Source organism: Apis florea, unplaced genomic scaffold (genome assembly GCF_048593485.1).
Source record: "Apis florea isolate Af1SG1 unplaced genomic scaffold, ASM4859348v1 contig_2350_pilon, whole genome shotgun sequence".
NCBI lineage: Eukaryota > Metazoa > Arthropoda > Insecta > Hymenoptera > Apidae > Apis > Apis florea.
The window spans coordinates 3,317,267-3,337,041 of NW_028256565.1; the positions used below are offsets into that span (position 1 = coordinate 3,317,267).

Sequence of the window (19,775 nt, forward strand, 5' to 3'; positions counted from 1 at the left end):
CGTGTTTGCCTCTGATGCTTTTCTCGTGTGTTTTCCATTTTACAGATCACGCTCTCTTTAATCTTAAACAATCGGCTGTGCAATTGATAAAATAAACCTTGAGTTTTTTTTTATCGTTTTTTATCTCTATTTTTTTTCTTTTTTTTTTTTGGTATCTTCAATGCTCCTTTATATATATATATATATTCGTAAAATCAATTTTACAAAGTTTGCATGTTTCGTATCCTAATAATAATTTTATAGTCCTCGTTTCTTTCCAAATTTGTGAAGAATGAATTTTAAAATTTTTTTCCTCTCTCGTTTTAATTATTCGTACAAGTACAGCGATACGAATTATCTTATCGAAACAGATAGATCGAGAGAAGATTGAGAATCTACGAGTGCATCGATTAATTCTATAACGATTGATCGAAAAGAAATTCGGTGTTCGAATCCAATCTATTATGTTCGTTGATCGATAATTTGGAAAAGTTTTGGTTCCCGTAAAATTGAGACAATTACGAATATCGTTACGTATGAGACGGATTATTATTGTACGCCTGAAAAAACAACTGCGTCTATCGATTCTATCGATCGAAATCCGAGAAAATCGTTTTTCCATCGAATCGTAAAACGGAATTTTTCCTTTATCTTTTGAAGGAAAATTTTCCTCTCCAAATAACTTTCATATACGATTGTTACTCGAATTAACAACAATTAACAACAATTCAAAAAATAGAATCGAAGTATAATTAAACTTGGAATTCTCTTTCGCGAAAAAATTAAAAAAAAAAGAAACCCAAAAATCAACAAACGATTGTTTCATCGCACAAATTTAACTGTTGCATCAACAATTACGTCGAATAGCCAAAATTTTCGATAAAAATCTGTTTCGACGAAAACACATTTGCCAAGATGAAAAAAATTGCAAAAAGATCGACGCCTCTAACTTAAACTCAAGTTAACGAACCTTAACTTAATCTCAAGTATCGTGAAGAAGAGGTCGAAGTAAAGAAGAACTATCGATTCGATGAATAATTGATTCGCGAAAATCGTGGATGAGAAGGGGGCGATAATAACAGCTTCGAAAACGCGTGGAAACGCGAGGAGGCACGATTCGGAAACGGCGTCGATTTCGAGCCGCGTGGGATGTGTGGTCGCGTGAACTTTCACCGAGACAGAAACGCAGGTGACACCATCGATCTTGCGATAATTTTCGTCGGCTGGCGTCGTCTCGACGCGACACCAATACGCTGAATTTTTCGCTGGAACTCGTTCCTGTTCCGCGAATCCGATACCAAAGCATCGACTATGGGAAGCGAAACGACGATTTTTCATATTCGCCGTGAAAAAAAAAAAATATCGATTCGATCAATTTGGAGAGGATTTTCGAGAATTTGGAAACGGATTGGTGGAGGCTGGCTTCGATCTCTCGAAATTTGAACGCGAATTTTTCGATTCGTGGAAGAGAATATTTTTAAAAATTCAATATTAATCACGGCTTTAAAAAAAGGAAAAAATCACATAAAAATTTTCCATTCTCACCCACGTACTTGAGCTTTCGACTCAAAAATCTCTACCTCTGAAATAGAAAATTCGATTGAGTCGACGATTGAGTTAAAAATCGGTCGTCTTAGTTTTTTTTTTTTTTTTTTTTTTTTGGGAAATGTCGTTCTTACCGATGGAAAATTCGGTGGAAAATCGATCCTCCCGAAAAAGAAACGAAGCCCTAGCGGATTGGCGCGCGCGCGCGCGCGCGTTATAGGCAAGAGGTGACTCACTCTCAGTCACGTGTACGCGTCTCCACGTGTAAGTGAGTGCATTCGTGTATACGTATACACTGGATACGTGCACACACGAGTCACTGGGTTCACAGTGCCGTATATGCCGTGGCTGTTCGAGTTGTTCGTTTGAAAAATTCTTGGAAACGTCGATAATCCTTATCGTTTAACGATCTGACATAACGGGATATTATATACGAAGATTTTTTCGCTTACCGCACGCCGCAATCGGTGTGAATCACTTTTGTTTTCGAATTTAATCGTCGCTGATACACCGAATTCTTCAATCCTGCTGAAATTATTAAATATTATTCATCGAAATAGAGAAATTATTTTTACGAGATCGAAGGTTTGAAAATACAATATTGGATGCTCGTAATGATTTTTCGTAGATTTGATCGAGCGTGATGTAGGTAAAAGAAATTTGCCCACGTGTCGAAAAAAAAGAAAAAGGAAAAGAAGAAAAAAAAAAAGAGGCGAAAACGTGTGATATTTCGTTGGCTGGACGGAATTAGCTAAGCAACAAGGTAATCGTTCGATGTTCGAGTGTTTGTTTTATCCGAAACGGAGTATACGTAGGTCTATTAATACGTTGGTGAGGCAGAGTGGTCGTTAAGTAGTTACTAATTTTTGTTACACGTGTGCGAAAAAATACACCGTCGGCACGCGTCGAAGCTGTTATAATCTTACTAGAAAAGTAAGTATTTTCTGCGATCTTTTTTTCTTTCTTTCGTTCTTTCTTTTCTTTTCTTTTCTTTTCTTTTTTTTTTTTTTTCCACTCGATGAAAACGAGGATCGATGATCCGGTCTGTCGCGATATTCTGCAACGATCCGTGTAACAGAATTAGAAGAACTTTCGATCCTCGAACGTTAGAAAGACGAGGGTTCTTTGACCCTGTCGCGCATTTTCGTAACCGGAAGCTTAACAAGCGCATTGTGCCTCCGTGACCAAATATAACCTCGGTAAATTTCCATCGAAAATTTATTCCTTTTAAAATTATTTAAAATTATATTTACCTGCCCTTTCCCTCTAGGACAAACTGTAAAATTCTAAAATTCTAATCCATCAATAAACAATTTACTTCCTGTTACACTTGTCGATCCCCAATTCGACTGCCTCTTATTCATCGCGAAAACAGATTCAACGATGGATTTTCCTTTTCGAAAATTTCATCCACACGGAACGAGACGAATTCGAAAGAGAGAAGGAAAGAAAGGAAAAAATTCTAATCCCATCCTACGTAGCAAAAGGACAATTTCCCCGCAACGATAACATACGTACCTGCTCGTGGAGATACCTCGAGTCCTCCCGATGGCTCGACGCTCGCTCGCTCGCTCGCTCGCTCGTTCGCTCACTCGCTCACTCACTCACACACGATCGGCCGTGTAAACTCGTGCATAACCTCACGAACACACATAGGAACGGGCCGTGGCCTCGCGTGGTCGGTAGTACTCGTAGATCGCGATCGGGCGTTCCGTGGGGACGAGCCGCTCAGTCTCAGCTCGTCGGCCGCCGTGTACGGATCTATCGAGCACGCTCGGTCGATCGCACACGATCCGCATCGTGTTTACTTCCGGCCCCTATCGTGCTACCGCAACTCAACCGGAAATGTTGACGAAACGAGCCAGGCACGGGGGACGTCGTACCCGCGTGCCAACGCTCTCCTGAACATCGCATTCTCTCTCATCTCTTTCTCTTTCTTTTTTTTTCTCTCTCTTTCTCTCTTTCTCAACTTCCTCGTTCTCGTGAGGATAATTTCTTCTCTTATCTCCTCCTCTTTCTGCCTCTCTATTTTCCTTAATTCTCTTTCTCTCTCTCCTTCTCTCGATCTTTCCTACTCTTTCCTTTGTTTATCGTTGTTTTTTTCTCTTTTTTTTTTCCTTCGCGTCGTTTCCTTCTCGCTTCTCCCCCCCGCTCCCACCCCAGCCCCCCTCGTTTCGCGCGTTCGTCGGCTCTTCCCCTCATTACCGGTCGAGGACGGCGCGCCTCGAAACGTAATCCGGTGAGGACAGTGGTGATTCCATGCGGTCGCACGTGGATTATCGTCGGTTGTTATCGGGATACGGAGTGCACGGGTTGGTGAACAGGCCTCGAAACGACGACGACGGTGCGTCACCGGCACGGCTCGTGAGGTGGCTGTTGGTTTCGTCGTAAAGGCGAACCGGTTCGACCGATCGGGAAAGGTAGGTTCCTCTCCGACGAGCGTATTTTCGACCTATATTCGCTTATACATCCTTTCTCTCTCTCTCTCTCTCTCTTCCTTTATTCGTCTTATTTTATCCTTCGTTATTATTATTATTATTGTTGTTATTTCGCAATCTTTACGATATTGATTCATTCGCCCCGATCGCGAATCGCCTCGCCTCGATCTCCTTTGCGCCCGAACGAGCGTGTTTCGTAGTCGTTGGAAACGATTATGGACGTTGCGATTCGCTCGGACACCGGTGAATCTCGCGGTGACTGGTCTTTCCTTTAATTGGACTGGATAGGGTTACCGCGCGATGCTTATCTGGATGGGAGATCGGTGTAATTGCGAGCGTAATCGGGATCGTGGATAAAGTGAGATCACTCTCGACTGAGATCATTCTCGAGTTTACCTCTGCGAGCACCCTGCTTGCTCCTCTTCCGCCAAGCTTAGGAGGGACTAGTTTTCTTCCGTTTTCGTGGGGAAGAAGTGTCGAAGAAGTGGAGAAATTGGGAAACGAAAGTGAGGAATGATTGGACGAAGAGAATCGACGAAATGATTTTCTCAAGTAATCGTGGAAGAAAATTGTGCGACAATTGAAAAAAGAGTCGATCATTCGGGAATCAATGTATTATTCGAAATCAGTGTTTACCATACTGAATTTCAACTCCGTGTATTTACAAGCAAATTACTTATTCCTGAAATCTTGTTATTTCCTCTACTCGGTTACCAGAACGAAACCACTTCCGCCATTATTATTCTTTACTTCAATCGCAACAGGGAAACCACAGAGATGTCAAACAAGCGTTTTCAAAGTTTCCAAACAATTGTTCAAAAAAAAGAATCTGTCCCGTTTCAAACTACCGTCTGTATAATCGAATAAGAGAGAACCAACCGCTAGAAAATTACATTAATCTCCGATCAAATTTCTCCGATATAGTCGCACGTCAATGAATATAAATAAATTTTTCAAAAATTCACTTTGGAAATCCGCTCCACATTTTCTTCCAATTCGAATTTCCTCCCCAAGATTTCTTCCAATCCGAACCAGAGAAGTTAAGATCCATTTCCTTCCACGTTGTTTGGGGGAGGGGAAGGAAAGGCTCGCCACCGTTCGATCCGGTGGAAACGATCGCTCTATCGCCGGCAACCGGTCGAAAGCGAGTGGAGCGGAGGCGCAGCAGGTGCTGGCGCTACACCTGTCCGCTGGGCCCGGGCCCAGCGCCTCGAACCGTCGAATTCCACGCCGTTTACTCATTCCAAACAACGAACCCGCGGGTTTCGAGGCGCGGTTGGGTGGCGGCGCTGCTCGTCGCCTCGTGGAAGCCTCGTTGGGGGAGGGGGCCGGGCCAGGGCAGCCTCCTCACCTTCTAATATTAGTCGGCTGACTCACTACGATTCGATCGTAGGCCGGCGTCGACGCCGCGACGCGCGAGCGTCGTTCGTTGCCACGGCATTGACACGAAACTCGGTATGGCTGGCCGAGTTCAACCGGAAGTCCTTCCCGAGTTTCAACTTACTCACGGACCGTGCTTCGATCCACCATGATAACGGGGATTTTAGGGATCGAGGTCTTTCTTTCCCTTCTTCTTCTTCTTCTTCTTTTTTTTTTTTAATTTCATTTATTTCAATTCGTCCGCGAAAAATAATTTGAAATATTGTATCGGCTGTTCAACAAAAGGTATTCTATCTGGAATATGCAATTCTTCCGTAACGTCACGCCATTCATCTAAGTCTTGTAACGAATCTTCGCTTTCACCTTCAATAATTCTCATTCTTCGTCTCTTTGGTAATATAATTTCGCTATTACTACTCGAAGTGTAGGGAATCATAACCAACATTGTCTTCCAGATCCAGACAGTAATGTGTTTTAACTCGTCAAAATCAAACACGTCTTCATCTATCACTTTAAATTCAACTCTCTAAACTCTCATCATGATATTTATTTTTTACTTCGTGTTGCTAACCAAAAAAGGTCAAAAAATGGTTTAATCGTGATGGCACAGGCTTAGCACGTTTTAACTACAGACAACAATTGCTAACGCCGATATACGTATGCTAAAAAACATTTGGCTCCGCAGCGTTAAGAGTTAATATAAGAGATGGAAGATGTTGCGGAAAGAGTGTGACTTTCGTTCGATCGAAATCCATCCAACTGAAATTCGTCTCTTTCAAACTATTCGATTCCCTAGATATTCTATTCCTAGTTTTTTTCCTCAACTCGTTCACGTTATTTTCACGTCGCTCTGCTCACACATTGTATTCGATACATTATTAGGCCGAGAAGGAAGTGGAGAACAAGATAAGGAGTGAATCCACGCGGTTTCATTGATTAAAATTCCAAAAATGGAATAGCAGCATCGATATACACGTCTTATCGTGTCATTGTTGCGAAAATGACAGGGAGCGGGTTATTCTGACCTGGCAGTTGGACGCCGACCAATCGGTCCCGAAATCGTTACGAAACGAGGGAACGCACCAAGTTAGAGATTACGTGATGCCTCGACGATCCTTCCGCTTACGCCCTTTTCATCCGTCGCTCTATTCGCCCCCTCCCCCCCCCCCCCGAAAAATTGCCAGATAGGACGACTCGAGGACGAGTACTCCTCTGTAGATCGCGGGCGCATCGATATATTTAGATGCGTCCACGCACCACGGTTCTCTGTTTATCGACGCTTCTTGGCGCGGCGAGAGACCGGCGGAAACAACGACGACGAGGAGAAAAGAGATCCGTTTATTAACCACTTCATTCGCCTCGCCATTTTAAATTTCTCTCCTTCCCTTTATTCTACGGATTTCTCGACAAAATTTCGATAGGAATGTAACAAAAGACGAGATCGACGATACGGTTTCCTCTTCCGTATCCTCGATCTCCCTCCAATCCGCACAAACTCGAAAACTTGTCCACCAAAGGTGCACACGTCTCGAACCCGGCATTCCAACCGAGTTTATTGACCCGTCGCCGTACTTTATCGTCGTATACACCTGAAACTAGCCGCTCACGCGCACGCAAGGAGAAGGAAAAAGAGGCGCGTTGTTGGTTCCGCCGCGTTTTCGTTATCGTTATGCACCGGCTTTTAACCGGCAGATTAGAGAAACGTAACGGTGCAGCGAGGAACGATTCTAATGCGGGCCGTCAACGTGCTTTCACTCTCGAACGAGCGTCCATTATTATGCAACCTAAGTCGCGGCCATTATTTCAGCTTATGAACGGGCGGCGATCCTCCTCCAAGGTTAATCGAGTCGATCCTCCCGAGTTGTTACACGCTGATAAACGATTAAACGGATCTGGTTGTTCCAGCCCCTTCGACGGGGGGAGAAGGCACGTGTTTCTCTCCTGCTACCGGTCGATGAAACTGTTGTGCGTCGAGGGAATCGTGGTTTTGGAAGAGGAGATGGATGGATCGATGGATGGGAAAGCGTTTTGAATATTTCCTTTGGGCGGAAAAAAGAAAGAAATAATCGGATTGAACGTTGTTAAAATAGACGATTATTGCAAGCTGCGTTCTTAAAATAATTAAAAATCGAGGGAATCGTGGTTTTGGAAGAGGAGATGGATGAATCGATCGAGGAAATGAATTTCGATGAGAGGAAAGGAATATTTCCTTTACGTGGAAAAGAAGAGAGAAGGAATTGAAATAATCGGATTGAACGTTGTTGAAATAGACGATTATTGCAAGCTGCGTTCTTAAAGTAATTAATTGTCGAGGGAATCGTGGTTTTGGAAGGGAATGACGAATGATGTTTCTTTACAGTTGTTGAATCGATTGAAAGTTTTGAATTTCAGAGGAAAAGAATCTTTGATGGATCGATAGACTGATTTAAAAAATTAGTTTAGAAAGACATTGTTAAGAAAGACAATAGTAGCAAGTTGCGTTCTTAAAATAATTAATTATCGAAACTGTCAAGGTTCGTGGTTTTGAGAAGAGGAATCTTTGATAGACCAATTTAAAAAATTAGTTCAGCTTTTGGGATGAAGGAACATTGTTGAATTGAACGTAAAGTAAAAAATGGTCACGGGCAATATATGCGTTCTTAAAATGATCAATTATCGAAGGAATCGTTTTAGAAGAATTTTGAATTTCGACGAGAAAAGAAAAATCTTTGATAGATCAACTTAAAAAATTAGTTTAGCTTTTGGAATAAGGAAACGTTGAATTGAACTGGTTATAAAAAAGACAATAGCAAGCTGCGTTCTTAAAATAATCAATTATCGAAACTGTCGAGGGAATCGTGGTTTTGGAAGAGTTTTGAATTTCGGCGAGAAAAGAAGAATCTTTGATAGACCAATTTAAAAAATTAGTTTAGCTTTTGGAATAAAGAAACGTTGTTAAAAAATGGTCACAGGCAATAATTGCGTTCTTAAAATAATCAATTATCGAAACTGTCGAGGGAATCGTGGTTTTGAAAGAGTTTTGAATTTCGGCGAGAAAAGAAGAATCTTTGATAGACCAATTTAAAAAATTAGTTTAGCTTTTGGAATAAAGAAACGTTGTTAAAAAATGGTCACAGGCAATAATTGCGTTCTTAAAACAATCAATTATATCGATCCTCCCGCGGGATCAGAAAGAAGAAAAAAAGAAACTGGACCGCGCAAGCTTCCTTGGCTTGGTATATCAGGCGGACATGCGGATAACGAGCGTGGCGTGGTGGCGTGGAGAGCACCTGTGCAAGCCGTGGAATATTTTCGTCGACGTGATCCGCGTAAAACGACCGCAAATACGGGTATTTCGGTGGCTTGACTCATCGCCTCCGTAACGCTATTTTAAAACCGTCGCCGCCGCCCGAATCCTGTATCGAATCCTACTGTTTACCTCGTGATAATTTCACGAGCGAAATTTAAACGGTGCCAAAATTCATTAAACATCGTCGACGCCTTTCGAGAAAACGTTCGAGGCGGGACATTTTCATCAATCGATTCGACCTGTTCCAATTTAGAGATTAATCGAGGAATTGATTTATGGATGAACCGGTGTCTGGGTTATAGGTTTGCTGTTGGAAATTTAGAGGTAAGTTAAGCGGCATTTGTTCGAAACTCGTGCAATGGAAATTAACAAGGATCGGGAAAAAATTGGCATTTAACAAATGAAAAGTAAAAAGCACGTCCAATATCGACAATCATTCCTCGATCTGTTTCGTCTGTTCGCGATAAAAGGAATCTTAAAATAAAAAGAATTAATATATTCGACAAATTTGTAAAAAGTGTACAAGTTTGATTTTATACGCTCGATTCGATTCGATGCTCGGTTTCGTCACGCTCGTAAATTCGGCGGGATCAAGTTGTCCATTGCGTCTTCTGCAGTTCATCTGACGATAGATTCGTGGAATCTGGCAATAAGGAAGGGGCCAAGTGACTCACCGATTAAACGGTGGAGGAATATTATCAAAGATTCGTGGACCACGTTCGAGAGCCGTCGCTTCTTCCATGAGAGATTAAAGGTCGCTGGCTTCTTCGTCATCTTCATCAGCCCACCCCTCCGCTATCGTTGACCCACGCGCCAGATCTATCCTAGTTTGCGTTATCGCGAATAAGAGAGAGGCATCTAGCCGCATCGAAGAGGTCTGTGCCAAACTGATTCTTGAGTTAATTTGAGTAATCTTAAAGTAATCTTGACGACCTGGAGAATCTTGCCTGGAGAAATTATTTAAACATACATTGATAAATTCGGATTGGAAAGTAGTATTAAGAAATCGGTAATATAATGCTTGATATTTCGATTCGATTGAAAAATGAAAGTAAGGATTCTGTTAAGGCGGAATTCCAAATTGTCAATAGTGTTTCAAACACGCTGTAAAAATATCGTAAACGTTAAGCTAAGCGTCCGTCTAATAGTCTATCGACTCTGTTATGAAGCAATTTTGCATTCACGTTGATTGAACAATCTTGGGTTGCGCGATTCTTACGATACGATAATTAAAACGATCTATCAAACAGAAAATATTGGAGGTATTTTGGAATATCGAGGATTCCAAAGAACAAATGCATCGAACTACTTTAATCAATCGGACATTACATCTCTTAAATTTAAAAATAAGAAATTTAAATTAAGAAACTTTGCATTCACATTGATCGAGATTTGCAGGAGCATCTTGCAATATGACATTTGACACGTTCAACTATTCAAACTATATCTCAATCGATCGATGATACATCTTTTAAATTTAAAAATAAGAAATCAAGAAACAGTTGCAGATATTTTGGAATATCAAAGATTCCAAAGAACAAACGATTCAAAGTCGACTTTAATCAATGCTTCTCTTAAACTTAAAAATAAGAAACTTTCCGTTCACATCGATCGATAGCCTTGGTCGAGTTGCAGGAATCTTACCATATGATAATTAAGACGTTCCATCAAAAAATACCTCGAATATTAAAAATTCCAAAGAAACAAACGACTCAAACTATTTCTCTATCGTTTAATCGATCCATCCATAACACGTCTCTTAAACATAAAACTATGAAACCTTGGTTGAACCTTTCAAATACATAACACGTCTCTTAAACTTAAAAATAAAAACTTAGAAACTTTCCATCCACATTGATCAAATAGTTTTGGTTGAACCTTTCTATCAAAAATTGAAACGAAACGACTCAAACTACCTCTTTCTATCGTTTAATCAACTAAATCCATAACACATCCCTCAAACTTAAAAATAAGAATCTTTCCATCTACATTGATCGAATAATCTTGGTCGAAGCAAAAACGTTCCATCAAAAAATTGAAACAAAACGACTCAAATTACCTCTCCATCGTTCAATCAATCATTTGTTTCAACGCGGATCCAACGCCAAATATTCCCAAATTTACCCTCCCACACCTTCTCAAGCAAAATGGGCCGCGTGACGAGCGTTTGTTCCACCCTTCTTCTTAAACTACCTTTTTCTATCATTTAATCAACTAATCCATAACGCATCTCTTAAACTTAAAAATAAGAAACTTTCCATCCACCTTGGTCGAATCCTTCTATCAAAAAAAAGAAACAAAATAACTCAATCTATCTCTTTCTATCATTTAACAAATCCACGTTTCTTAAACTTAAAAATAACAAACTTTCCATCCACATTGATCGAATAGCCTTGGTCGAAGCAAAAACGTTGCATCAAAAAATCGACCCAAACTACCTCTCCATCGTTTAGCCGACCAACTTATTTGCCCAACGTCAAATTTACCCTGCCACATATCTCAAATATATCTGAAAACCCTGAAGCAAAATGTGCCGTCTGTTCCACCCTTCTTCTTCCGTTTCCACAGCGTCCGGCTCGCGTCTCGATACAACGACGACGGGTCGCCAGCAACAGCACCAACGCGGCAACTGCCACTCGTCATCGACCAGGATGTCGACCCTTGTGTGCTGCGAGCCGGTCTCGGCCGCGGCCCGTTCCCGCGACAACCTGAAACTCGTTCTGAACCGAAGCCTGAGCGAGCCAGGCCCGCCCGCCGCCACCTTCCTGTCCGCCTCGCCAACGTCCACGGTCTCGCCGAGCTCGTCGACGAGCAGCGGCGTGGACAGCTGCGTGACGAGCGACGGGGCCGATTGCGGCGAGCTGAACGCGAGCGGGACCAGCATCAGCGGTTGCAGCACCGGCAGCGCCGACTGCGACCACCCCCTGTCCGACGTCCACCACCGCCATTGCCACCACCACCTCCACCACCACCATCACCTCCACCACCAGCACCTCCACCAGCACCAGCTGTCGAAACGTTGCAAACTGGAGACGGTCAGCCTACCCACCAGCCCCTCCTCCGAGGGCAACACCCTCCAGAGGCAGCTCGTGCTCCAGAGGACCGGCACCATCACCCCCGACCAACTGGCCGATCGTCTTCGATCGTCCTCGGCCGAGGGAGGGATCGTGTTGCTCGATTGCCGCCCCTTCATACTGTACAACGTGAACCACGTGAGGGGTGCGATCAACGTGAACTGCTCGGACCGGTTCAACAGGAGGAGGTTGCAGTTGGGGAAGGCGGCGCTCGCCGATCTGGCCAACACCAGGGAGGGCAAGGAGTTGCTGCGCAGGGGGCATTACAGGGAGGTGGTCGTGTACGACGATTGCACGGATGACGTGGACCGGCTGCCCGTCCAGCATCCTCTCTTCCTCGTGCTCGTCGCGTTGCTGGACGACAACAGGGAGCCTGCTCTTCTTTTGGGTGAGTCATTTTTTCCCCTTCTTCTTCTTTTTTCGAAGGATCGTGAGAAAAGTAACAGTAAACAGTTCGTTCGTTGGCGTAAGATCACGCGGACCTGAACATCGGAAATAACGATGATGCGCCTTCTCGTCGTAATAATTTTACTCGGAAACAATAATAATCCTCCTCGCGAGGTTTATTCGAGAGAGTTTTCGTATCCAAAAAATGAATGATAAATAATAATCGAAGATAAAGGCGGAAGAAGAAAAACGTGGGTGCGAGAAGATTGCGTATATCTCTCTGCCGAGTAACAGTACTCCACTAAACGCGTTTTCTCGCCTCGTTCCGTCGAGATACGTGCTCGTTTTACGGAATGCGGCTACCGGTGTTGCACGTCCACGACTCATTGACGGGGGACGTCCGATTCTGTCGTTGAACCCCGTTTCCATCATCCACCCTCCTCCTTTTAAACTGTTATTATTATTATTATTATAAAATCGTTTTCTATCCTTTTAAAATTATATTTGAAGCACATATACGTATATCGTTCCCCGTTCTCTTTCGAAATAACAAAGAGACAAATTTGAAAATTTTATCCATCGTATCTCGAAATAAAAAAAATTTCGACATCGTGGAAACTTTTAAAACTATTCTGTAAAAAAAAAAGAAAGGTAAGGTTGACGATTCAAGAAAAAGGGTCTCGAGGCTCACCATACAATACTCTTGATCGATTTCGATTCGTAACGCTCGATCGAAAGTATCGAGTCGACGTTCGTCCTCGACAACGAATTCACGCGGTTCGTGCAAAAACGTGCGTCACAAACTAGTCGCTATCGTCACGAATTAGTCAATCGTTCGAGATTGATAATACTTGTATTTTTCCATCCGTCCCGTGTTTGCATCTAGAATCTAACGATAGACATCGAAGCGCGAAAGGATCGCGTGGAAACGGCGCAGATCACGGCGGTAAACATTGACTCTATTAAAATTGTATCCACGATGATATAATAGTGTGGGTACGTCAATGATACTCTCGCGCGTCATGAATGAAATTTCCCAAGAGATGAATTTTCCGCTGTTTAGCTTCTATTCGGGGCGCACGTGGCTGCCGTCGGCCAAAATTTATTTTATTTTAAATAACAAAATGTTCCATTCTCGACGTTTTAATCTTAGAATCGAATTTCGGGAGAAATCATCATATCGAATAAATTAGATATTTATTTCTAATTCCCTTTTTTTTTTCTTTTTTTTTTTTTGAAAATGTTTTAAGTTGAAAAGTCAAGTTAAAGTTGTTATTTTTAGGGTTGTGACATTGAAGAATTAGAGAATAAAACTCGTGAAAGCGTGCACGCGGACAGCGCATAATTACACGACTCGCAATTGAGACACGACGATTGTGAACGCGGCATAATGGCGTGCGGCTCGAGCTCGAACGTGGAGGAAGGTCGTTAGGAAGATTGCATGGAAAATGAGAAGGGAGAGGGAAATTAGATATATGAAAGTGTTATCAAGACTTTACTAGTTCATTCAGTTGCCAAGGAAAATGAATGAGATTTTATTCCGATAAATATTTATTATTTTGCAAAATGGAAGAACGAGTTGAACGTGAGTTTTGATTAATCGTTCGTTTATTGCGATTCGAAAATTTGCATTTTTCAATCGCTCGCGTGTTTCTCTCTTCCTTTCCTTTTCCTTTCTTTTCTTTTCTTTTCTTTTTCACCGCGAAAAAACTAATTGTATAATAAAATTCGTACACTCGCCTTATCTTTATGATTATTTTCCGGAATAAGAAAGATTACGTTTCCTAGCCAGGCCGGCCAATTTCTGTATCGAGATTTAAAGATTTAAGACCGATTACCGAAACCAATTCATTGGAGCAAAGTACCATAATTCATCCGATCCTAAATACTATAAAGAAAAAGAGGTCTTTGAAAAATCAAAAGAGGAAAAGAAAAAAAAAAAAAAAATTCACCTGAAAATTCAGGAAAAAATCAAAATAAATAATTATTTACGAAGATCCAAGGATCCGTCCATCGGCGACGAATCAGAATAATGAAAAAGCAGAGTCGGAAATCTCATTGAAAAATTTGCATTGAAACGAAAAAAACAGACAGAAAAAAAAAAAAGGTGGAAAGAAAAGATGGGACACGGCGAAATCACGTGAAAGCTAAGCGGGCCAGCTGTTGCAGCGGAATTTTGCAACCGGGTAATCATGCGCAGGTGGGGGAGAGACGCGGAGGAAGCGGGTGGAAAGGGGAGAGGGAAGACCGACGACGACGATTCCTGGTCCGCGTCTCTGCGGGGGAAAAGAGGAAAGCGATGGAAAAGCGAGAGATGCCTCAGCTACGCTTAATCGACGATTATTCGCTGTGTTTGGCAGATGGAATCAGGGAGGCGCACTGGTGGCACAGTGTAGTGCGCAAATTCTGCCCGACTATTCGCGGCGTCATCTCCGACGTGAGTCATTCCTATGAATAGATCCCCACCTTTTGCCGCGGCCCGTGTGTTTGTATCGGCCGTTGTTGCGTCGTGTCGTGCGTATATTCGTTCCTCCGTTCGTCGCCTTCTTCCTCTCTCTCTCTGTCTCTCTTTCTATCCCCACCATCCACGCCTCTCCCTTCTTTCTCCCCTCCCCTCCTCCTGTCGCTTCGTTGATGATCACGCTCGACGCGTTTCTCACCTTTGAACGCGCTGGTCAACGCGTTCTTTTTCTCTCTTTTTTGCTTTCTCGTTTCGATCACTTTTCGAGTAAAGAGAGAGAGAGAGAGACTTTTCAATCGTTCGTTTAGAACATTTCGATTTTCGATAGAACGGGAGAAACGGGAGAAATCTTCGAATTTCGAAACGCGTGAATCAAAAATATCGATCGTTCGTTAATAATTCTAATAAAGGATGATGATGATGATAATTCAAAGCGATGCTTCGACACCCGTTCATCTTCCTTTCTTTCTTTTTTTTTTTTTTTTTTTTTCGAAAGGCCGCACTTACTCATCTCAGAGTTTATTTTCGGAGAGTCGTTCTTTCGCTCGTCGAGGACGTATTTTTTTCTTTCCCCTTCTTCCGTCGAATCTATTCGAAAATTCGTGGAAAAAGAGGAAGGAAGAAGAAGAAGAAGAAGAAGAAAAGGAATAAAATAAAAATCGCGTGATCGTAATAGGAGTTTCTATTCTGTGAGAGGAGTAATAAAGTCGAAACGAATAACGGAATCGAGAACCCGCTCTTATCGGACGCCCGTTTATCACTCGGCTCGGGAAGGCTGAATGGCGGTCGGTTAGTGCGCGTGCGCGTGTTAAGGCAGCTTTTCACCAACGGCGAAACGGTGGGTAAAAGAGTTCGAAGAGGTAGAGAGGGACACGGCATTCGCTTTCGAGCGAATATTCGCGCTCAAGTTAACCGGGAACTGCGTGCGCGGAATGCACGGATGAGAGAAAAAACGGGCAGCCTTAGAATTATGAAGAAAAACCGGCGAATGACTCACGCCGTTCTGAACGGCCTTCTGCTTTCGACTCCCTTGCGTCGACCGAGTCGATCACGAGACTCGGTTGTACGCTGCACAGAATATTAACGAGGCAGCCGGTGATCCAGAAACGTGCTATCTTCGACGAGTCATCGTTCATTTTTGATATCGTTACTTTTTATTTCGATTGAATTTGACGAGAGAAATCGTTTTTTTTTTCTTCTTTTTCTTTTTTCGTAGATAATTGGAAACTAGAGCAGTGTTTCTCAATCGTTTTTTTTTTCTTTTTTTGGATTAAATTGGTTAAATTGGCCTGGAATTTTTTTTATTTTTATACGTTTGCGTTTAAATACGCATTGAAATATTCGAAACTCTATGTACGTATATATGTATTTCTTCGTTTTCTCAAAGCTAAAGAGGTAATACTTACTACGCGTCGATAAATACCGACATTTTCGAAAGAGACAACGTTTCGCTTATTTATAACGCGATATTTTAAATAAAGTTAATTTTAAAGATGACCAGAAGAGAAAATTTCGTTACGATGTTTACTCGGGCGCAAATAAACGTATCGCGCACGTGTACGAAAAATAAAAAGGAAAAGAAAATCAACGCTCAATGAATTTGCCTAGACTAAATCCGCAAGATTTATCCGGAAGTTAAGAATAGATCGTGAAAGAGAAAAGATGCACGAAAGAGATCGTTTGTTGATACGTATTGGCGCCAAAGAAGTTTTAAGATCGCGATTCCAAACATCGGAATACGGGGATGATTCACGGTCAATGCGAACCAGGAAGGAATTTTCGATCCCGATTCGACTCGATCGGTTCACGATCGATAATTGACCGATACCATTGAATTATCGTATTTATAGGAATTAATTAATCGTTTTGATGGATCGAAACGGCAACGCAATTTAGGCTTTGGTATCTTTTCTGTCCAATCGATTGAAATGATGACTGAAAACTAGAAAAAAAGGAAATAAAATTTGGGGGAAAAGGCTCGAAATGCGAATGTTGTTCACATTCTCTCGATTATTTTTCAAATTTAATCGTCTTGCTTGCTTTTTTCTTCTTCTCTTTTTCATTCGTATCTTACGATTTTATCGTAATTTAATTCCACGATTGAAAAGTGCTGCGAGGCTTCAGTTTCTTTGATGTATTGTAATTTATTATAATTTGCCGTTTTTATCTTTCTCTTTTTTCTCTGTTTCCAATGCTGAAAGACGATACCCAACGTGGAATACATTGACTATCTTGCGCATGGAAAACATGTGGCTCGACGAGTACATGTGGCTATCTCTGGGTTTGCGACTGGTAGTGACCTTGATTGCGAATTAATAATAAAAATTACTCGCTATCAATGGGCGATAACCAAAGGTCCGCGACTCCGACCGACAAATTCCTTCGAGTATAAATTAAATTCACGATCTCGGTGTATTTTTTTAAAACGCTTCTCGATCCATCCTTAACTCTCGTGTCAACGAATCAACATCCGGTTATCATCTCAATTTTAATTAATTGAATTTAAATTAAATTATCGTTACTCCACACGAATAATATATTCATTCCACTTAACTTTGTCGAATTTTCTAAAAATCCTATTAAATTCCTAATTTCGCGTCTTTCCAAAATCGTCGAATTTCCCAAAAAAAATTGCTAATTTCTCCTAGGCGAAAAATAACATCTTCTCAAAAAGTTTTTAATCCACACGCTCCTCTCGTCCTTCGTTCGCTCGTCGAATTTTCCAAAAAAAATCCCATAAAATTGCTAATTTCTCCTAGGCGAAAAATAACATCTTTTCAAAAAGTTTTTAATCCACGCGCTCCCCTCGTCCTTCGTTCACAGAAAAAGATACTCGTCGAATTTTCCAAAAAAAAATTGCTAATTTCTCCTAGGCGAAAAATAACATCTTTCCAAAAAGTTTTTAATCCACGCGCTCCCCTCGTCCTTCGTTCACAGAAAAAGATACTCGCCGAATTTTTTCAAAAAAAAATCCTATAAAATTGCTAATTTCTCCTAGGCGAAAAAATAGAGGACATCATTGGGAAAAAAAGTTTCCAATCCACACGCTCCTCTCTCGTTGTCTCGTCCGAGGAATAATTCGCGGCTCGCGTCACAGGGAATCGTTTAAATTTATCTCCGATTTGCGTCACGCTTTCGGTTTATTGCCAGTAAAAGCGTTCGACGACGTGATCGAAATCCCCTTGTTCGCACGTCCACGTTTTTCTTGCCCCTTGCGCCATCGCGATCCACCATCCTCCTCCTCCTCTTCTCGCCTCGCCATCTTTTTCCTTTTCTTTTTCTTTTTTTCGTCCGATTGGACGATATGGAAAAAATCGTCGTTATTATAAATAATTCGAAAGGACAGAATGTCCGATTCTGGCGGAGGCGTCACGCGGGGAAAGGTTATCGATTGGCGTGTCCAAACGGAGGATATTACGTACTTGTTTTTCGACGAGGATGATGAGAGAGAGAGAGAGAGGAGGGTGGCCGGTTAAATTAGCGATGAAGTAAGCGGCCACGCTCCGGAAAGCGCAACAAACGGAACGACACGCACGACTAGAGATAGCGCTCCTTCCGCGTTTTATCTGCGTATTTCGAGGAACGATTTCTCAAGGTTGAAAAATTCAATCTTCTAATTCGACAATTGTTTTTTTTTTTATATATATACCTTCCTAGCGAGGAAACCATCCTCTATTTTCAATTCGTAGCAATTTTAATGGGACGATTATAAAATAACATCTTGCATCCATCCGGTATAGAAAGATATCAAACGATGAATTAAGGAAACTCGACGAATCTTTATCGATCGCAATCTCTTCTCAAATCATCGATGTGTCGTTCAATAATGCCGTGCTCACGAATTATTCGTGACGATAACGAGTAATAATCGATTCGAAAGATCTTATCTTATTAAAAGAAAAAGAAAAAAAAGAAACTCGACTTAACGCGTACGTAAACGAAGGGATCGTCGATTACTCGACAGCGCCATCTACAACTCGAAATAGCAAAATGGCGACGCCGTGGAAGGAGGCGGCTGTGATGATCGAACCGCGCGTTTCTTTTCGAAAAGTTGTCACACCGCGGCGCGAAAGCGGCGCGTTCGTCGAGGGAAGAGCCGACACGCCGACTAAATTCATCGATGAGCTAAGCGCCACCAGACTCGACGACGCGATATCGGCCGCCAGATAAGGACGAAGCGATTTGAATCGCGTTCACGCGCATGTGCGTCTCCTGTTGTAAATTATGCAAGCCGTGTATTACACGTGGCTCATGCGCGTCATGCGATTAGTTACTACTACTATTACTACTACTACTACTACTATGATTCTTTCATTCTCCTTCTTTCTTCTTGTTGATAACAGGACGATTCCAATAATTCCTCGAATCTGAGAAACATTTTCGGGGCGGGTTTCGAGTGTGACGGAAACGGAAGGAAGTTTAAATTATTCTTATTTCTCGTCGAAAGCGAATTATCAGATAAGATAAGAGGATAAGATAAGAAGATGTTTTCAGATGCTGCTGCGATTTGATTTAATTTCGTGTATTCACGAATGGTGTAGATTTTGGTTAGTTTATTCGTCGATTGAATTTATTTGTATTAAAAAGTTGTTTGATCGTTTGATTATTGTACGATATAATATTGTATGATAGTTCTTCTTTCGATCCATTGAGTTGGGCATTAATTCGTTGTAAAAAGTAACTGGTTAAAAATTTCGAGTAACATTTATTACGATTCTTTTCTCGCCATCCAATTCATTCGAAATCCAGAAAATTAAACCATTCTTCCCTCGATCCTAATCACCTCGATTTATCACTCACTTCCAAATTTCAAAAACTATAACTATAAAGAAAAGTTGAGAAAATTAAATTCTTTTCTCCTAATCAACCAATCACTCGTTCCAAATTCCAAAAGTTATCAATAAAACTAAACCATTCTTCCCTCGATCCTAATCCCCAATTTATTCAAATTCTAAAAAAAAAAAAAAACTATCGCAACACCATTAAGAAAAGCTTCCTCTCTCGACCACCATCACGCTTTGCCCCATTTTCGAAACAGAAAAGCCCTGCTTTTCTCGTTTCGAGAAAAGATCGAGCGAGAAATATCGTTCGAACTTTTCGATCTATTTATCGACCGGCTCAACCAATGTTTGCCTAAACATTAAGGTCAAAGTGGCAGCCAAGTCTCGTCGTAATCCACGCCTGACTCACCTCTAAATATCCCGTAAGGGGTCTCGAGGGAG

General features: G+C 41.8%; 1 protein-coding gene across 1 annotated transcript in view; it reads left to right on the forward strand.

The window, feature by feature from the left end:
• LOC116415442 (uncharacterized) overlaps positions 1 to 19,775 on the forward strand; it is a 79,193-nt gene that overhangs the window by 16,090 nt on the left and 43,328 nt on the right. The window contains exon 6 of the mRNA XM_086904593.1: positions 11,200 to 12,093. Within this exon, the coding sequence (XP_086760719.1) occupies positions 11,200 to 12,093 (894 nt within the window). The remainder of the gene's footprint in view (positions 1 to 11,199; positions 12,094 to 19,775) is intronic.